Consider the following 22,604-nt stretch of genomic DNA (forward strand, 5'->3'; position numbering starts at 1 on the left):
CGAAGTTCTCCAGGGAAGGAATTACTATAATTTTCGTCATTTCAAATATTCATGATGCCTTCAAAATACATTTTTCACTGTTTCGGGATGAACAATAGAAAATACGAAATATTGCTGTACTTTATTGCCAAAGTAACCGAGGTGGTTATGTTAGCTATTTGTGTAGCGCCATTATTGGTGGAAATTCAGCCTCATGAAAACCATTGAGTGATTTCTTGTTGGGTAATTACCTATCTCAAATTATTCATAAACTAATCATATCAGTTGACTAGATTCATAACTGACTACTTTAAGGCCAATCACAGATAATTCATAAGTTTATAATACTATGACAGAAATTAGGGATCACTTCATTCGACAAATATGTGATGGAATTGGTCGATTCTCGATGATAACCATTACTTATTCAACGAACACATAAGTGTGATGTTTATATTGAACAGATTACAAAACCGCAATAGGTGCAATTTGTAAACTGCTACACCAGGCGTGTTCATGCTGAACGCCCAAGTGAAAACGTATTGTAGCTTCACGAACTGTTCAGTAGAAATCTCACAAAGGAGTGCTACTCAAATAATATATTCGAGAAAGTATTTGAAATATGCCAAATTGAAGGAAGAGAAAATGAAAGCGAAAAATGGGATATAATACTATGACTAATTATTAATGGAACTCACAACATGATTCAGCATAGGAGCAGGGTCGAATTTAGTAAATTGCAGTGTCAACATTATAGACCTACTCATTTTTTTCACTAGTTCGGACTTCCATTGTCTACTATATAAAATGATTTGAAATCCCTGAAACAAGTAAAAAAGAATAATTAAAAAAGAATAGTTAAAAATAACAATTATATTAAGCAACAATAAACCTGAAATGAAATGATAGTGAAATAACCTACAAGTAACTGACTGGGTCATCATCAGTCATCACCCGAAGACGATTGTAGATACCAACAATCGAAACGTCGTGAACTAACGTGACTTGGAATCTCTACACTTTTTATTATTTTCTTCTTTTTTCATTCCTTCAATTTTTATTTATTCAATTATTATATTTTTACTTGTAGGTTATTTCACTATCATTTCATTTCAGGTTTATTGTTGCTTAATATAATTGTTATTTTTAACTATTCTTTTTTTATTATTCTTTTTTACTTGTTTCAGGGATTTCAAATCATTTTATATAGTAGACAATGGAAGTCCGAACTAGTGAAATTCATCACGAAACATTGTCAATCACCTTCAAACAGACCCACTCATATTATTACAAACCCACAAAAAGACTGAAAGGTAGATTTGTAATCTCTGACGTGAAATAAATACAACAGAAATACTTGTTCCACATACCTGAACATCAATTTTCTTCCCAATGTGTATTTTATCAACCAAGCCAGCGTTATAATGTGATTAATCAAACTGTTTTCAAAATATCTGGCAGATCGAATGAGTTTTTTTGTTCTACTAGTAAGTACCTAGTACTAAGTAAGAAGTGGTGATAAGCAACAACATATCTAGGAATTCGACTGAAAACTCAAACAACGAATGGAGAAAAAATCGAGGACCTCTACGACGGATTCTTGCAAAGCATTTCACTAAAAACAGCCAACTAGATCATACATGAAACAGAGTTTTATATGATTCATTAACAAACCGAACTGTTCTGATCTACCATATATTTCAGTGGTAAAATCTTCTAATATTCAAAGGAAACAACCCTACCTGAAACAGTACCAATGATGAGTTCTATGACAGATCACACAATTTGTTTTCATAGCTAATTCATTTTTTGAAAAAATAATTGGAAGTGTTTAAAACTAACTAGGTTGCTATATACATTGAAAAATCCCCAACACATTGTTTAGTGATGTTTGCCATATTTATCAAGTTACAACACATTGTTTAGTGATGTTTGCCATATTTATCAAGTTACAACACATTGTTTAGTGATGTTTGCCATATTTATCAAGTTACATTCATCCATTGACTACGGATATTTACTTCAATAATACAGAAAAGACATTTTTTGGAACATTCCAAGACCCTGTATCTTGTAAACAATGCATTTCCGGGTCCATTTTCATATGTACACTTTTCAGAAATTTGGCTCTGAGCACACCCAACAATTTTACATTACAATTAGGAAACACTCTGTATATAAATCTTGGAAAATTTTCAGTTACTCCCAAAAATTGATGATTGTGAGTAAGAAATGTTTTATTAATTAAACAGAGTAGATACACAATGGTTATATAATGTAGAATATAGAAAGTTTAGTATGTCGAATGTAATGCAGAAATTGTTCAATACTTCAAGTTTTTAGGTCTCCTAAAATTGTATTATGCTCAAATTGATTCCAGACTAAGCTACGGGGTGCGCTTCTTGGGCCTATCCCCCTTATCATCGGATGTTTTCATTGCACAGTATAGCGCATTATTCGTACTATAGTTGGAATTTCAAAACGCTCATCCTATAGAGATCACTTCAAGAATCTATAAATCCTCACGCTTCCATCACTGTTAATTTTTGAGTTCTACTTATACGTAAAAAAATCGTAGTAACTTCACACCGAACAACTCCAGATACGAATACAAATCACGCCAACAAGACCATTTTTATATTCCTTTCAGTTGTACAAAAATTCATTATAATTCAACTAGAGCTGCAATGGCTCCCTGGATTTATAATTCATTACTCGACGGAATAAAAAAGGGTGAAACGCTCTATTGTTTCAAAAACAAACTTCCTAGTGACAAAGTGTTTCTATTTTGTAAAGGAATATTTACAAACTTAATATGTTATCTGCTCATTTATTTCTTTGTTTTTCTGATGTAATTGTTTCAACCTTAAATTATTTATTTGTGTATTTGTGTGTTCCATTTTATTTTATTTTACTAACTTGAGAAATCCAATACAATTTTCAATCGTCAAATGGAAAATAAATTATTATTACTTTCACCCTTTATTTATATTTACTTCTAAGAAAGCAGAGTTCTGCCAGTGAAACAAAATCTCGCTGTATTTCTTATTATAGCATAAGTATCAGAGTTCATCTTCATTTTCATCAAGATAATGGAAAAATATGATCTTTATTCAAACCTTAAAAAATTTGAAAATAATGTTTTCTTAACTTATCTGATTGAGATGAGTTGTGGAGAGAGAAAGGCCTTCAAATTGTCTGAAAAATCTCATAATGAAGTGTTATGCAAATATTTATGAAATGGAGGAATACATTTTTAGGTCTATTGGTTTCACCTTACTAGGAAAAAATAATAAATGGTCACGTATTTGAGATATATATTTAGTCATAGAGTGTTTCATTATAATTTACTATCTTAATCTCAATCAATAGATTTTTCTTGGTAAAATATGTTTACAAGAATACACTTAATACAATACATTTCATAAAATATATTCATTTTCATAAACTAAAAACTTCTGCAAGTTTTCTACGATATCACAATTTGCATTTGGAACTCTCACGCCTCAATACAAATGTACCAAAAAGTACCTCATATGTAAAAATAACGAATTGACTAAATAATTGGAGCGTAAAACTCATTTCGTTTTTAATTGAACATTATGAATACTTCAATAAATACCTATGTCTACGAAACGATATAATTACGGAAAGTTTGAAATTGAGGTATTGATCGTTCAATTCATGATGGAATAAGCAGGTTTGTGCTGAATGAAAATATTCAAAATTCTCACTTTCACATGTGAATATTGATTTGTTAAACAAACTTCAACTGCTTTATAGAAACGTACATTTGAAAGAATGAAATGATGCACCAAAGAAATTGAAGAGATAAGAAAGAAAAATTGGAAAGGTAGAAGCAAAAAAGGATGTCGACTATATCAATACCATGGCCATGGCTATGTCAGTTTCAACTATTAGGTTCCATTCAGTAAACAACTATCAAAATGATGTAACAAAAAAAACTTCCGTATTCACAAACAAAAAAACCTCTTTACGTATACATATAAAATTTTAGGGTACAATCTAGAATACTAAGTACATATAATTTGATAGGGCTACGGAGAAAATGTTATCATTCTAGTAGGATTTGATCCTACTAGAATGAGAAGCGGAAATTGAGTATTGATTAAAAATTCATGAAATTCATGACATTGTTTTGTTGACTCCTCTCAGAAAACTGTTATACGAGTCTTAAATGAAATTCTGTTGACAGATGAATAGAAAAAAATAAAATATTGAAATGAACATTCAAAAATATATAATTTAGTAATGAACATTTAAAAATATACCTGAAGACGAAGAGAAAGTAAGAAAGTAAAACGATGATGTAAGCGTGGCATCTATTCCTACTGAGACACCATGGGTAGGTCAGAGGTTCTGTAGGATTTTCGTTTTTTTTTGTTGAATAACTACTGAAGAGAACTTATGAAGCATCAACTTACATACCATGACACACTTTGTTGTGTAATAACGCTCAGAATAAATTGGTCTACCGTTTAACAAGATTCTCAGAAATGTATAATTCCATTACATAAATCCGACTATATTTTGTCTCCAAATATCAATGTCAGTGAAAAAACTGAATATTTCAAATATTTTTCGAACATGGAACCCCAAGGTCTATCTGCCATACATAGAAGGTGTCAGTAACCGAATCGGAAACACTCACCATCTATCGTCACACCGTCTTCAAACCGACGAATGAAAAATTGGAGTATCTGAGATCAGCACGAGACAGCAGAGATCCACTCAAATCAGCGAAAGGATTCCATGTAACTGCGGTAGAGTTTATATCGGTCAGACGAAAAGGAGCATTGGTATCTACCCGCCTAGTCGAGCACAAGCGGAGTTGCCGGTTGGGACAAACCAAGAAGTCTGCAGTCGCTAAACATGCCAAAGGGAAACACAAGATCTTTTTCAAAAATATCGAGAGCCACGTGAAATCATCATTTGACAAGAATGTATTTAGAAGCCAAAAAAATACACAAACACCAAAAAAACTTCAACAGAAGAACTACGCATTAACAATGCCACAGCTTGACAAGCCCGAAGGCCATAAAGCACAGAATTCCCTCTATCTAACGAAGCCACCGTCAAGGAAACCCCATCACCTCCGCTTCACCCCCTTCACCCCGCGAAGGTGCCCTGTAGACACTTACGCAACGTGTCGGGAAAAAAGCGGGGAAAGCGGACCCTCTTTTTCTTTTATTCATTAATAAAAAAAATAACCCCTATACAACTTTCATAATAACATAAGTTGTCCAGACATTGGACCTTAGCTTTGAAAAAACACAAAAATAAAATGAATTGCATTGAACAATCCTAACTTCAAAAATAGAAAGTTCAACTCCAAAAACTGTGAAAAGCTATAGTCTTGATCAATCCATCTACGCAGTAGACTCATGTAGAGGGGCAAGTCGACATAGATCGCGCTTTGCTTGATTCTCCTGTCAAGCCTTCACTCACCGTCAAGCCTTCACTCGTCGGATAATAATCTTAAGGGATGAAGGGATGTAAAATGACTCAATCCAGTCATTTTACATCCCTTCATCGTCAATGACATGTTCAGCCATCTCGTTTATAAACCTCACCCATTCCTCTTTTACTCCGTTGTTATCTCTTACCTGCGGCTCCCCTCTCTCTCCCACCTCCTTTCTCAGCTTCTCATTCCATCTCATTTTCTTTCAGTCTACATACTCTCACTATGTGTTATGCTGTTTTGGGGTCCCCAGTGCCGCAGGAGCATGGAACTTCCCGGCCTAACCCAAATCTACTCAGGTATCCGGTGAAGTTGCCGTGCCCCGTCATCAGCTGCACCACCTTCCAATTCAACCCCAGTCTTCCTGTCCCTACCAACCTACACCATTCATATGTCCATCTTCCCTTGTCACTCGTGTCCCATTCTCTTTGCAATTTTCCCTTATGCTCTCCTTTATCCTTCTTCTTCCATCCTTCTTGTCATACACTACTACGCTTTTCCATCCTATTTCTTCCTCATTTACTGCCTTTAGACATTTCGCATATGCTCTGGCATTTTTTTCATTTGCTCTATCGTGCCCTTTTCTCCATTCAATCCATGTCTTTTTTCCCCTTCTTTTACGATCCTCAATTTTGTGAGTATCTCCACTGCTCGTTTGTTTTTTTGTCGAACTTTATGTAACATATCGACTGCGATCTTTGAGTCACTGACTACTCTTCCACTCTACTCTATTGCACTCCTTCCAATCACCCTCTCAATCGCTGCCCTTTCCACTTCGTTTATGTCATTCATCCCTTCTACTCTCTCTCTCTCTCTCCTCCCTGTTGCCATGCATTCCGTTCTCTGTAGGCCCAGCCTACGCTCATCCTTCCATCATTCGCCCTACCGGCGTCCACATATACTTCGGTCATGTTTTCACACTCCTCCAGTCCTTTTCGGCGCTCAGTTACTCTTGCCCTATTTTTCTCCCTTTCGTTTGCCATCCATTTCTGATATCTAGTCGCCACCTATATGTTGAGTGGAGCTACCCCGGCCAGTACTGTTAATGCAGCAGTGGCGGTCGTCCTGTAGGCCCTACTTATCACCAACAGAAAAGGTCTCTGCGCGGCTAGTATCTGTCGCCTTATCCTCGTGTCATTCGCTCTGGCCCCCCTCACTTGTACTCCATACAGAAGTGCAGGTTTTGCCACCCTTTAATATATTATCCTGACGCACTCTCTTCTTACATTTAGTTCTCTTCTAGTCCATCTTCTCATTTTCATCATCATTATGGCCTCTATCAACCACAATCCCGAGGTATACCTGATGTTCTCTTTCGCTTCGATTGTTTTTCCATGCATTCTGACCACAGGTGGTCTCTCAACCTTCCTTGCTGCTACAAACATACATTCCATCTTTTTGTGGTTGTAGTTGACCCATGTTTCGTCTTCCCATTCCATGCATGCCTTCCATACCATACTCCATTTCTTCTATATAACCTTCGCGGATGGTCTTCCCACAATCAGCATCTGATCATCTGCATAGGCTTGTGTCCACACGATGTCAGCCCTGACATGCTGCTCGTAAGGAACTCCCTCATTCACTCACTAATTTTCTCGTTCATTCATTTCTCTTATCCTTTCGAACCATCTTTCCATGATGATGAGCGTAGGTCCCAGGCTTGATCCCTGTGGATTGCCTCTGTCCTCGAGGTCTACTAGTCCCCCACTCATCACTTCCCTGTTCCTTATGAAGATCATGCAAACTCTCCCATTTTTTCAGGGACACCCATCCCATTCATGCTGTTTTCGATGGCTGGGGCTCAAGCCGAGTTGAAGGCGTTGGATAAATCCAGAGCGGAAATCAAGCTGTGCCACCCTTCTCTCTTATTCTCCTTGATCCGTTCCACCACCTTATCTACTGCCATTACCGTGTCTCTTCCCGCACGAAAACCATATTGGTTCGGCGAGAAGTGATTCCCTTTGTCATACCAAAACTTCAACAGAAAGGAAGAGAGAACATATCTACCAAAGTTCTGGCACACAGCATTGAAAGGCGCCAAAATGAAGCCATGTCATTCAAATCGCGCGATAAGGTCGCGCGAACCTGCTATTACAGCACTATAAATGACATACCAGAAATGAGAGCTTCAGTTTCAGTTGATACGTCAAGAAGAGTACTTTGACCACGCTACTGAAGATGACCGCCGTGGTTGCAGTAGAAACGTTTGGAGATTGTAACCTAAGAAAATCACGGCAAAACCCAGAAACCAACCAACACTGTGACGCCTGCCGTGAAAGCCTACATTTCTCTGTAAATTACATTTTGAGCGAGAAATTGAAGTGAAGTCGAATGTGCCATAAAGAAAAATCAACGCTTTTTTGACAAGGGAAAATTATAAAATTAATCGTTTTGAAATATTTGGCGGAAACCCAGAGATGTCCGATCGTTAATTTGAAGCCATCTGAGTATGCATGAAAACACACAAAATAGATATTATCCTGATTTTGCCCGTGTTTTTGCGTTCATTCTAAAAAATTTACCTAGAAGTGAGTTCAAAAATATTAGCAAGTATCATTCTTTTAGATGAAAAATTATTTACTTTCAGTTGCATTAATTTTTGTTCTAATCATTTGAGAATTACAATATGAGTTCAAATACCCTCATATTCAAGTCCCCTTGTTTGATGTATTTCAAAAAAAATGAATATGAACAATACTCAATTTTTGTCAATACTTTCCGCAAACTATATCAATATGGAATAAATTGTTAATTTTACAATTATATCATAACGCAATATTTTGGCAATATTTTGGTACACCTTCAAGCCTTTCTTGAGCATAGGATATTTCAAAGGAGTTCTATGAGTCCTTCGAGGGTAACATAACATTTTCCTATGAAGTATCTACAATAAACTTAACATATATCTTAACTCCATAGAGAGTAATACAAAGTTTTCATAATAACTCTCATAATTCAAACTCTGCATTCTCGTTCATATGGGATATATTCTATAATCTCTGTATAACTGTTCGGAACAAAATTGAGAAAAAATAAATCTATGAAGTACAAAAAATATAAGTTTATCTAAGTTGAAAATAGATATAGATAGGATCTGATATAGGATAATACCGGTATGTTCATCGATATATGTTATCATTGTGAATATTTTTCCAAATGATATACAAATATTACACCAAACACGGAAGCACAAAAAATCACATCTGCTCAAAAACTGATAAGTAGAGACTAGAGCTAGTTGAAACGAATAATGTCTTCCATAATATTAACATTCGTTTTCGATATATCTGATTTTGAAAATATCGCCTGATTTGTATATACTTGTTAACCACAGAGCAATCTGAGAATTCAAATAAGTGTGTGTTGAATAATATCTGCGAAGAAAACTTCGATTTCAATAATGAGTGGACTTTCAGTTTTATTTCGTGATGAAAAGAGTAGCGGCGTTGGCTAAAACTGAGACAAAATGGTCCTTTTTTAAATTTCAAACACCCAACAAAAGAGATTGCAGACTCAGACGCATCATGTTGGAACTGAATACGAAAATTTTTCTTCAAGTGACATTCTCGATATGAAATATATTACTATTACTGAAATCTAGTTGAAAAATATTTTGTTAACTAGAAATTGATGATTATGGGAATTACTCAGTACTTGAGTCACATAAAAGCATTTTTCATAAAATTACATATACAATTGAAAAACTGCATTGTTCTGAATATTGTTCAATTTCTAATAGTATATCATCTCTGAGAAAAATTTGGTTCCCTTTCATGATTCCATTGTCTCTATGGTAAAAACGTATTGTACATTCCTAGAAACCACTGCCCACTTGTCTATTTTTTTTTCACCGCAGAAATATATTTGAAGTGATTTGATTCAAACCACAAAATTAACACTACACAAACATGTTGATTGTCCTTTCAACGGGAATTCACCGTAACGTTTTCTGGAGATGATTCCAAATTCTCTTGGAACATATTATTGTTGTTTTGTTCCCAATTCGTGGTTTCTTCTGTTGTGGCATTTGATTCTATTTCGGCATCACTTTCTACATCCTGAACGAATCTGCAAAGAATGATAGTGCATCGTTAATAAAGATTGCTTCTTACGCAATACAAGCAAATGAATTCAATAATATAAAACTAGATTAGTTAACCCTTCAAGCACTGACGTTATCATATGGTAACAGAGAGAAGACAGTTTTCTACCGCCAAATAAATATTGAAATTACATCTTAAAAATTTAGATGGCGCTAGGATAGTTATCTTCATGCATCGAACTACGTATATTTTGATGTTTCATGCACAGTTGGGACTTTCAATCCGTCAGATAAAGTGTTGAACGATCGTTTCTTTTCACCCGGCAGAAAAATGGATATCCGCTTCACGTAAGTTGCCAGAAATACCGCAATTTCCTCTTTTCTGCTAATTCAACCATATTGTACGATCAATAATAGGTAGAGGAACATTAGTCACTGTCAAAAATTCAAAAAAGAAGTTTTGATTTTGATCATCATCCCGATATATCACGGCGTTACCAAATGGTAACGCTAGTACTTTAGCCTGATATTATGAACAAATTGTTTTCAGTGGAGGATTAACCCTCGAGGAAGCTTTGGAAATGGCCTATTCAGAGGAAAATGACGTATCAGATATATATATCACCCCACCTGAAGCTCATGTACTAACTGATGAAGAATCAGGAGATGAATCAGAGCTAATACCTGATCATTTCACTGGAAGACAATTGCAATCTGAAGCAGAAGTATTATTTAGAAATGGTGATCATGTTACAGAAAGTGTTATGGATGACACATCAGATTTCTTTCAAGAGAATGGATAGTTAGAAATGACAACATTGGAAACGCTGACAATCCCAGTGCTGACATGGTGAATACTGAAAATTCATTTCTTTATGAAAATTGCAATACACATGATATCGAATGGATCAGAGGGGACATGACTAGTATCCAAAACGTCTTTCCTAGCGGCGATTATTCTAAATATGAAAATATGTCAGCTACTGAATTCGAGCTATTTTTCGATGATTCAGTCACCTCTTTGTTGCTTCAAGAAATACAGAGATATGCTTTGTTTATGAACTTTCCTGACCCCAAAGTGACACTTGCTGAACTGAAATGCTTTATTGGTATATTGATTGTGAGTGGGTATAATGAGTTGCCTGGAAAAAATACTACTGGGTTTCTGAAAACGATATGAAGAATTTGGCTATCAGTAACGCGATGAGGCGAGATCGTTTTTTTCAAATAATGCTATTTCTGCATTGTTCTGATAACACGCAGATAAATAAGGAAGATAAGTTATGGAAACTCAGACCAATGATTGAGAGGATAAAAAAAATTGTTTACAGAATTTTGTACCCGAACAACATATTGATTATGACGAATCAATGATAAAATATTATGGGAACCATGGGTGCAAACAATTTATACGTGGTAAGCCCATACGATTCGGCTACAAAGTTTGGAGTATGAATACAAAAGAGGGTTACCTCATAAATTTCGAGGTAAAAGATTCGTTGGAAACGAGAAAGATGAGCGAGCTTTTGGAAAGGCGGCTGCTCCGTTTGTTGCTATGTTACGAGACTTACCTCATAAAAATCTACCCTATAAATTCTACCTAGATAATATTTTCTCAAGCATACAGCTTTTCAATTTTTCACGAATAAATGGATATTCTGGAACGGGCACCATAAGAGACAACCGGATTCCAAAACAGTGTCCTCTCAAATCGAAGGCAAAACTGAAAAAAGCACCGAGAGGAACATTTGATCACTGTATTGCTAAAGGTGTTGGTATCATTTTAGCTAGATGGGTAGACAACAGTATAGTTACAGCCGCTTCCACTTCATATGGAGTACAACCAACATGTAATGTAAAACGTTATTCTTAGAGTGATAAGAAGGTGATAGAGGTACCAAGATCTAATCTTATTGGTCAGTATATTAACTTCATGGGGGAACAGACCAAATGGATGAGAATTTGGGAAGATACAGAATATCAATTCGCGGAAAGAAGTGGTGGTGGTGTATATTCACTTGGATGATTTACGTTGCGATAATCAATGCATGGATTTTACGTAGAAAATCGATGGGTGTACATTCGGAACAATTATCATTCCGTAGAGATATTGCTCAAACATATCTGCATAAATATGGCGTGATGCCAAAAGTTGGTGGACGTCCTCCTACTGATAGAAACAGCATTTCATGCAATAGAGTGGCTGATGATGTAAGATACGATGAAATGAATCATCTTCTGGTCCATACCCCTAATAAAAAAGGCGGCGTTATGCAGGCGAAGGCTATAATTCCAGTGTGAGAACCATGTGTAGCAAATGCAATGTAGGTTTGTGCATTGATTGCAATCAGATATTCCACACACTATGAACATAGATGTACACTGGAAAAGTTACTCTAAATTCGTATTTACTTCTTTATTTTTGTGAATTGAATACTATTTAGCTCATTAAAAGTGTTGTAGTCATTTTTATACCTCACCTTCCATGAAAGTACTAGCGTTACCATATGGTAACGTCTCATATCTCCCACCGGAAAATAATTCTGTCGAAAGTTTTGTATAATCAAGTCACATCACTTCATTGTTTATCAGAAAAAAACATTTTTCGAAACAGAATAAAAAAATGTTAAACTTCGGACTTGAAGGGTTAATATTCGGAATTGAAATTTTCATTATATATAGAGAAATTATACAGTTGGACAACATTGTATGTAGATTTAGTTTAATCTTCCTCTTGAGGATGATCACTTGGTGATTGAAACACGTGTCGAGGTGTGAAAAATATCGGTTTTGTGTTGGGACAGACCTCCATTATTATTCAAACGTATTATCGACCGTCTTTGGGTATTTTGACTTTCCGAAATCTGGAAAATATGAAAATTGTAATGGATAATCTGTTGTAATAGGTAATATATAAGAGACGTTGAGAAATAAAACGAACGTGCGAAGAGAAAACTGCGAATACATTTAGATTTTTCCAATTCCAAAGACAGGGGAAGATCCCTCCTGAACATTGGATAGGATAAATGTCTGAATACTTTCTTAGTTCTTTTTTTGATACGCAACATCATTTGATACCACATGTAACTTATAAAAAGCATATTTTTTTATACGCAAATAAAGTTTTCCTTCACAATTCTAACTTTTTCTGTGAAAGGTGAAAATACCTGAAGATGGTCGATAAAAACTTTGATTTCTTTCATAAAAGAAATATAGTTGAAAAAAACTAAAAAACGACTCTGAAAAACATCGAACTAAAAAGTTAAAAATATTTTTTTAAATAAGCTTAAAACGATAACGAACAAAAAATACTAGTAAAATTGTGAAAAAAGCGACGGGCGCTTGAAATACAAAAAATATGACACAAAGCGCCCACGATTTTTTTACAATAATACTTTTATTTATCGTTCGTTATTGTTTTAAGCTCATTAATGAAACTATTTTCAACTTTTTAGTTCGATGTTGTTCAAAAAGGTGTTTTTTTAGTTTTTCAAACTATATTCAGTTTATCTAAACTTTGGGATTAATCAGCCGTATATTGTTTAGAAAAATGACCACTGATATTTTCCGATTCCGGACAGGGAGCCTGAAAATCAACTACCAAGCCCAAGAAAGGCAGCAGGCGCGCAAAAGAGGGTTACAAATAAGGCAGCAGGCGCTTATTAATAAAAAAAATACTTTTTCAAATGAAGAAATACCTGTAAAGTGAGTTCGAATTATATCAAGGAGGTTACGTGCAGCGCCATCTGCCCGCGAATAGATCAAGCAATGATGTCGATATATCAAAGAGGTTACGTACAGCGCCATCTGCCCATGAATAGATCAAGCAATAATGTCGATAATTCTGTCAAATACAGATCCCGAGCTTGAGAGTTATAAGCAAACAAACAAACAAACATACATACATACATGTGAAGCTAATGAAAGGGTTTTAAAAATGACTTCCGTTCAATATGAATGATTTATAATCAAAGCATTCTAGATAAAGAAACAAGTTTTATATACTTTATTGAAATTCAATTGAAAAAACTCGTGTTCAATCTTCTCTTAAACAAAGTGCTCCTTTCATTGTATAAACACGTCATTGGAGAACCTGATGTTATTTTGATGAGTGCTTCCTCGTTGGAATTATCTTAATTTGTCATAATCACAAGTTATTTGTTGGGATAGCAAATAATATTTATTTGCATTGCATCCAAGGTACAGACCAGCAAACAAAATGTTGACATGTTGATGTTGGTGTTTTCAACGTATATCCCGTCAACTAGCAACTGGTTGAAAAATACTCGCCAACCTTGCTTGTATAAATGTTTTCCATCTCCCATGGAAAGCATCACACAGTCATACATTGTGATTATATTCAGCAACAAACATTAAATGGACCAAAGAGCAGGCGATACAGCTAATTGGAATGTTTATAGCTGTTCCCTTATCGTGGAACAATAAAATTACGGAACGATCCACCATCATTGCCATAGCTTGTCCCATTTGTTGAAAAGTGTCTCTGCCACTATATTCTTTTTCGCTCTTGGAAATGGAAAGCTATAGTGATGATAGCAGCACTAGCTCCAGCAGCAGCTGTGTTCAGTCCCGTTTTTACTTCCAAACTGAGTTTGGTTTAGACTCGGCAAGTAGTTTCGGTATAGACGCGCAACATTGTTGAAGTCATGTATCCGGATATAAGTTGCTGTGTCCAACAAATATGTTGCCAATACCATCAACATATTGCCGACATTTTGTTGGCCGGTCTGTTCTTATCTTGAGAGTAATATTTTTAGCATGTCTTTCTATGTTGGAGTCTTCAGGAGATGAAAAAAACTTTTTTTTATGTTTCTTGAAAACGCCGACTTGGTTGTTGAAATGCGCATCGAGAGAAGTGTTGCCGTTCTGGTGTTTGGGAAAAGTGCTTCTTTTGGACCATGAATTATATAATAGCAATGCATTTGGGTATATGAATCATTGTTTTGTTGTAGTAGAGGGATTGTCATTCAAAAGTGACATAGCAAACGTTATCCAGCTGTCAACTCAGCTTTGTCTGCCTGTGTTGTTGTCAGTCTTTCTCCTACCGTGTTTTGTTTTGAGAAGTTTACAATTATTGACACAATTATCGATGTGAATAATTTCGTGAAAGTGTTTTACTAAGTGCAATTATTTACTACTTATTCATAAAAAAGAGTGAAATGATCTGCCTAGGTGAATCCTCACGACATAAGATATCTACACATTTCCGTTTCAGGTAACAAGCGAATTCAGTAATTTTAAAATTTTGGGAAAATGTATTCGTTAGTTATATTACATTACATTTATCAAAAAGTGAACACAAAATGAGGTATTGAAATATTTATAAGAATATTCAAGGCTGGTAAAGTCAAGTTAGTCAAATGTAAAACAAATACGTGGAAAATGCCAATCAAAGGTAATGAAAAATAGCCTTTAAATTCTGACTTCTGAAGGCAGCAGACTACATAATTTTTATCAAGAGGCTAATCAGCATAACAGAAGACAGATTCATGCAACACCTAAGAAAGTCGTATATCACTATTTTTATGTCTTGAGAATTCATGATTTTTTCTGGCTTGCCTCAAAACGGCAGAAATCTCAGTCGGACAATTGCAGAAGGCTGTTATTACTGTTTCGCTCCCTTCATTGTTGTCGAGAATGGTCAATCGGTTAACGATGCCCACCAAATGCTGTTTTCAACAAAGTACTGAGAAATGTATTATCATCTACAGCGCTTATACAGTATCAACGAAATACTAGTGGTAACGATATTTGTGGTGGAGTTTTTGGCGTATCCTTCCAGATAAAGAGAATAATGATACTGATGATGAAAATCTTCATTTCTAGAAAGTCCAAAATACAAACAAAAACAGTCACAATGTAACCTAATTGAAAATTATAAATAAATGCAAAATTCAAACAATGAAATAAATTTATACTTATTTTCTATTGAGGAATATTCATTCAATATTATTGTTGTCTGAAAACAGTTTCAATTCACGCTTGGAAATTTGCATGACATTGCCAAGTTTGGTGAGGTGTCTTCAGTGAAAAAAAAAAGATTCATCAGAAAAGCCAAAGGCCAAATGATAGTAATCAACATAGATATCATGAGTGAGTAACTGAAAATGAAATACATGCTCGTGCTTGATGTTTGCATTGGAAATTATTGATCAACTGTTTACGATTTCTTACGATTCGCTTTGAGCTGTTGCTTATATTGAGATGACTATGAATATATTCTTACTAGTCAGCACCCACCAAAAATCATTTACACACAAATGAATATATATCTGAAATTATAGAAGTCAAAACGTGACATACCAAATGTCATAATGGTAATATAAGTATTTATCCACCATAACAAATCCAAATAATCACAACAATTAACTCCAGTTATATAGGTGAAATGGCGGAGTATAAGCCAAGGCTTTTTCCAACTCAACTTTGATTGACTATTCGTTAGAAATATATGACAAGTGGCAAAATCGAGTTCAAAAGGTGTTAATTTGGAAACTTTCTACTCTTGATATCGTCTTTTCAGGAAGTTGAAAAAGGGAGACATGTCGATTTCATTTTCAAGAGGTCAGTTTCAAAGTATAGGGTTTGTTCCTTCACGAGATATTGACCTCAGAATCTTGAATGGAAAGGAGCCCTAGTGGTACACCTCTTCAAAAGACTCTCAATTTATTTATTTCCATTAGTACGAGAATTTATAATTTTTTGACAAATGTTGAAAATTATTGTATTGTGCCTTAGTGAAGAGTAAGACAAGAGTAAGTAAGAGTTATATAATATGGAAAGCTTGACAGTGGTCCGAAGGGGACGGAATTGTAAAGAAATCGTAAAACTCGCATATTTTTCGGGAAGAGTACGTACAACGACTACCAAAAAATATTGTTTGGGTTGATATTTTTGATAATGTCCTTAATAATTTCACAGTAGGATGTCTTTAAGTTTCAGCTTACCCGTTATTAGCTAGTTGTTGGGTAAATAATTGGCAGATATATAAATCAGAGAGGTTATGATATTGTTAGTGAATAGATGTCATGTTAAAAATTATTTTTTCTACTCCCGTACGTGAAATAGTACTTTCACACACCGTTCACGAATCGTAAAATGTAAGTTCACGCCCTTGTGCGTGAAATTATTTTTACGCCCTAGGGCGTGAAATAAACCCATAAGAATAACATGGTACATTCAAGTGTTTTTATTACCAGTGCGTGAAATATACTCATAAGAAATACATTGTAGTCTGTCCATAAGACCTAATACATGAATATTTCGCTGATAGGCAGCCTTAGTGCATCTTTTGTTTAAGAGCAGCAATAAATCATAAATAAACTGTCAAAATAGCTTGATCATTATTGTTGTGAGCTCATTGTTGAGAGTTAATTATTAATATTTTATCATTATATTATAATGGATTCTGATCATTCAGATATACGAAGTACCCCGCCGGATGTTATGGATGCAGCCAATGAGGCTAGTAAGACTTTATTACCCCAAAAATCATTGAGCGTGTATGAAAATACGTATGAGAAATTCATGGCATGGAAGAAAACAAAGAATATCAATTCATTTTCTGATAACGTAATATTGGCATATTTGTCAGAATTATCCAAGAACTTTAAGGCAGCAACACTTTGGAGTAATTACTCAATGCTAAAAAGTACCATCAGCATTAAAAAAACATAAATGTTGACTATCCTAAGGTACGTGCTTTTTTAAAAAGGAAGAGTGAGGGATACGTTCCCAAAAAATCCAGAGTTTTGGAGAAATAACCAATACTGAAGTTTATACAAGAAGCTCCTGACGAAAAATTGTTATTGACCAAGGTAAGTTTAATGTCTCACGGTAGTATTAAATAAATAAAAAATAATATCTATAAATAAAGTAGATCCTAATAAGTATAGTTGGCCAAATCAGATATATTATCTAAAACCATGTTAATGTGATATCTAACTATGATCTTCTAAATTATTTTAAATTGGGCGTTGAGAATCGCGTTTTCACACATATATTTGTAAATACGAATGGTTCAGCGGTAGTGCATCGGCCTCGCGCGCCCAAGGACCTGGGTTCGATTTCTGACAGCCATAATCTTTTTTTAGTTTCTATATTGTAATTTCTTTTTCTTTTAGGTTATACTAATATTTGGAGTTGCTGGAGCTCTTAGAAGAGATGAACTGTATAAACTGAAATTAGATGATATTGAAGATTTAGGTACAATACTCATAGTAAACGTTCATGATACAAAAACCAAAATCTCAAGAAAATTTACCATCACGGAACATCTTGAATTATACCGAAAATATACGGCACTCCGTCCGCAAAAATACGCAGAAAAAAAATTGTTTATTAATCATCAAGGTGGAAAATGTACCTGCCAGATCGTTGGTATAAATGAAATTGGTAAAGTTCCTTCGGTAATCGCAAAATACCTAAAGTTACCTCATGCTGATCAATATACAGGCCACTGTTTTAGGCGGCCATCCGCCACGTTATTAGTAGAAGTTGGAGGCGATTTGCTTACCTTAAAAAAACATGGAGGTTGGAAATCCTCTGCAGTGACAGAGCATTATATAGAAAACTCAATTATTCAGAAAATTGATGTGGCAAATAAAATTTTATCGCCTCAAAATCAAATTTCCTCAGCCCCTATCGCCACTACTTCTATCATCTCAACTTCCAAGTCAAGAAACACACTAATAGAAAAATCAAATGCTGCAGGTGTAAGTTTTGGAATGGTCACAGGTTCCAATATTACTATTAATAATCATTATTATTCCACATCAGAATGAAAACCAAAAATAATAATCTTAGTATAAGAATCAATTGTTAATTTTATAATATAGGTACTTACTAATTCTGAAATTCAATAAAGCTCTTTGAACTAATAGTGCTTAATTTTCTCTGTATGATCGTAGAAAAAGTATAGTGTGCAACATGTGCGTGAAGACTTTTTTACACTCGCGTTGTTTGCGTTTCCACGCTTGTGTAAAAAAGTCGATTTCACGCACTTGTTACACAATATACTATTTCTCTGGTTTTACCTAACCATTCACTGAAAAAAGACCCAATACAATGATTATATTGAAACAATATCAAGGAATTCAATGCTTTCACTGCAGGAAAATTCTATATTTTTTAAAAATGTTCAAAAATAGTCGATAAAAGAACCATTCATCAGAGAGTTGATTGAAAATGCTTTATCAATATGATGAACCACTTGGTTTTTATTTTCACTCCAAACTCTAACTTGGTTGACGGCTAAAAGTATTTCTTGATAAAAATTGACGTGTCAAGTGCTTTTCATGTATGAAAGCAACACATGGAAGATGCATATGTAGTTAACATAGCTAGTTACATTTCAAAAAATTGATATTCTGACCCGTTACTTGATGAAAATTAGGTTTCACAAAATCTTTTATTTGAAACGCTTTACACGGTAGCTTCATCAGATGTATACGATAGTGATATATCGAACTATACTGCAATGTCATCAATATTACATAGGTAATGACAGAACTCACCAGGTAAATGATCAAATCTGTCAAAACTCAATTAGATAAATGATTCATTCTGGCAAATCAGGTAGATTTTGAGAGAACAATCATTAAAATAATTCTCCTAGGAAAACAGTTGAACTGTAAATATGTTAATCATTGACATTTCATGGAAACAAATTTAGTAATGGTGCTCACCATTGCCAAATTAAGTGATAAAATTCAATAATTATCATTGCGATTATACATCTCAAGTGAAAACCCCATCCCCCTAATGGCCTCTCGATTTGATGTTGGGGTTGCCATACATTTCATTTGGAGAATTATTCACAGAGAAATTTCAGGCACAAGTGAACACAGAAAACAATACCTATTGACCTGCTGACGGTCATAGTTGACGAAGTAACTGATTGAAAGCACTAAAATATTGAAATTGGTTTCATGATAAGATATGAATAAAAAAGTGATAAATAATTCGAACGTCTGAAAATAAAAATAAAATCAGGCAACCGAAGTGTGCTTTCTAGCCATTCTGTTGTAACTGTGAGTTTTCTAATAAGAAGAGAAAACGAACGATATTCGAGGACAAACTGGAAAAATACAGTTGAAGAGTGAGTGGAACTTTTTAGTGAGAGAGTGGAATGAAATGTTGAGATTGAACAAATAAAGATAACAGTTTGGAGAACACTTTATACCTCAAATCAGTCACTAACTTATTCGTTTACAATATGGTCAGTATTGATTGAATTACAGAGAATTATATTAGTTGAAAAAATGAGACAACGGTGTCAAATGATCAGATTTGAAAACAAAGTGAAGAAAACGTTCTTTGAAATGTGTATCTTTTCATATTGATTCTTTGATTGAAGCCAGTAACTTAGCTACTATCTTCAAAATCGATTTGGGTTGATGAATCTCTGTTTGAGGAATTGACGAAATGATTTCGATTGATTTTTTTACTGTTTTCCATGAAGAAATAATTCTTCTTGCCAATGAAACATTTTTGAGATTGAAATGAATACGAATCAACTTACGTGTAATGTTTTTCTTCTCCTCTCATCTCACATATTACGTTTGTTAAAGCCATTATATAATTTTTCGCTAATGTTAGGGTTTCTATCTTCGAAAGTTTCCTCTCCATTTTTATATGCGGAATCACTTCTCTGAGTTGCTGAAACAATACATATAGCTCTATACTACCCACATCGGCTTGTGATGCGCTGTTTGGAACCTTCAGTGAAGTAATGAATATTACTGGAGTTTGATCCCAACACCAAACCGTTATTTTCAACACCTCGACACGTGTTTCAATCACCGAGTGATCATCTTCAAGGAGAAGATTATTCTTCCTCTTCAACACGATCCTTAATGTTGGGATTAACTCCAGTAATATTCTTTACCCACATCGGAATAATATGGCATTTATCAGCCTTCCAATAATAACGTAGAGAATATTTTGAAAATGTGATTGAATATATTCAATTGAGAGACATGGAACAATGAAAATTTTTCTACATTCTGCATTCATGTTCCTTATCGAAAAATATTGATTGGAATGCATTTTTTGTAGGAAATAAAAAAATTGTACTCTAAAAAATCTGGAAGATTATGAATTCATAAAAGGAAATAGGTTACTGAAAAAATATATAGTTGTTTCAATTTGTATCAGTTTTCTTTGAGTGACAACTGAAAACTTTCGTGTTCTCTTGTCTACCCGAACTTCAACGGCTACAAATGGCACTTTCAATTCAATCGATAAATCAATCAATCAATATTAATTTCCATTTTGCGACATGGCTTACATGTATTGGAATCCTCAATTCGCAGGTAAATTAGTACATTACAATAAAATAAAAATTTACATCAAAAAAGAGAAATGAAGAGGTGAAAATACACTAACACAAAAATTTACATCACACATAGTTAATCACATTGTTTATGAATTGTTATGAAATCACATCTACATATATAAAAGAAAGGGGTGTTAGTTACACTATTTATAACTCAAGAGGGTTGCTCGTAGGGGTGTGACCGGTTGACGGAGGGAACAAATCTATTCTTCAGTTTTTAAGTGGCTCTACTGGTTATATATGTATACTGATATATAAGTAGTAGAAACAGTAGTGTAACAGTTAGTATTTACGGTTATGTGTACTATATATGTATGTATATATTTTGTTTGTTCTAGCATCATCACATACAAGTATCTTGAATACTTCCGTGATGTTTTCAATGTTTACTCATTATTGTGAAATTGGCCGAGGTGGTAGTGCGCCCGACTCACGATCGGAAGATCGTGGGTTCAATTCCCGCCTCGACCAGATATTTTTCCCGACAGAATTCATTTGGTTGAAGCTGGAATGATTCTACAACCGTGTTAGGAATCTAGGAATCATGCGTTGAAAGGTAAGTCCTCGTTAGTCCTTAGCTCGCACAAGTTTCTCAACTTCTGAGAGTTGTCGTTCGTATTAGGGCGACAGCTGATTAACGGAAAAAAAGATTTTTAAACAGATTTTCAAACAGATATTATTCATGTAACACTGTTTTCTTTATGAATTATTTCCTTGAACAAACATTTTTTTTTTGCGCTGGTCAGGCCCTATCCCCCGAAGCCCCGATACATTCGGGAGGGCGCGCCAGCATAATCAACCAATGACCACTCCCTACACCGTGGGGTAAGTGATCATTGGGTCCGAGAATCATGTGCCCTGAGCAAACACAGTGAGCCAAGAATGACAGCCTTCTGCATCTGTGCGGCTAACATTTCTGCCTTAGTGCGGCAAGCCGGTATGATTTTGAGATTCGAGAGTAGAGAAGACATCATTCCACCAAGGACTCCAATAATCAGAACGACCATCTTGACAGAGTGATCTGGATAGAGTCTGCGGAGTTCGAAGAGAAAATCTCGATATTTTATCCGTTTTTCCTCCTCTTTTCTGACGATATTCGTCTCGCCAGGAGCTGAAAACTCCACGACAAATATCGTTTTGGTCTGGTGGTCGAGAAGGACTACATCAGGCTTATTAGCTTGTATGAGCCTGAGGGTGGGGAACGAATACTTCCAATAAATTCGGCACTTCTCGTTCCCCACAACGGATTCAATATCCCCCGGAGCGTAGGGCAACACCGGTGTCTCGTCAATACCGTAATAGTGCCGTAGATGGTAATATAGCACTCTTAAGGCCGTGTTATGTCGATGGATATAGGCCGAAACCGCATACGCTGAACATGCTGATAGCAAGTGCATTAGGGTCTCGGGCGCCTCGCGGCAGGCCCTGCACCTTGTGTCAGGAACCTCTATACTCATCACGCGACTGCGGTAGACTAAGATGTTGAAGACACCATCCTGGCAAGCCATGATAAACCCCTCAGTTTCCGACTTCAGCCCACTCGACCTGAGAAAAGCGAACGTCAGGCGCTTTGGTAAGCCAAGGTCTTCAATATTATTGAAGAAGACCCCATGCATCGGCTTATCCCTGTGTCTCCGCAGAAGTAAGGTGATCTCTGCGGCTTTTATCTGAGCTTTTTGCTGAACGGGTTCCAACTCGGTGACAGAGTTGTAGTCACCTCGTTCAGAGTCGAAAACTATACC

General features: G+C 35.2%; 1 protein-coding gene and 1 long non-coding RNA gene across 5 annotated transcripts in view; one reads left to right on the forward strand and one right to left on the reverse strand.

The window, feature by feature from the left end:
- The window catches only part of LOC141486590 (uncharacterized), a 37,351-nt gene that overhangs the window by 8,052 nt on the left and 6,695 nt on the right, over nucleotides 1-22,604 (forward strand). The window lies entirely within an intron of this gene.
- Nucleotides 3,285-22,604, reverse strand: part of LOC111508777 (uncharacterized) — a 272,401-nt gene continuing 253,081 nt past the window's right edge. For all 4 annotated transcript variants that reach the window (XM_074184796.1, XM_074184794.1, XM_074184795.1 and 1 more), the window contains 2 exons: nucleotides 20,047-20,183; nucleotides 3,285-9,529 (listed from right to left, as the gene is read on the reverse strand). In XM_074184796.1, coding sequence (XP_074040897.1) covers nucleotides 9,385-9,529; nucleotides 20,047-20,183 — 282 coding nt within the window. In that variant the 3' untranslated portion in view covers nucleotides 3,285-9,384. The remainder of the gene's footprint in view (nucleotides 9,530-20,046; nucleotides 20,184-22,604) is intronic.

This window comes from Leptinotarsa decemlineata, unplaced genomic scaffold, assembly GCF_025532065.1.
Source record: "Leptinotarsa decemlineata unplaced genomic scaffold, Ldec_3_MD MMD2_tig00026358_RagTag_RagTag, whole genome shotgun sequence".
NCBI lineage: Eukaryota > Metazoa > Arthropoda > Insecta > Coleoptera > Chrysomelidae > Leptinotarsa > Leptinotarsa decemlineata.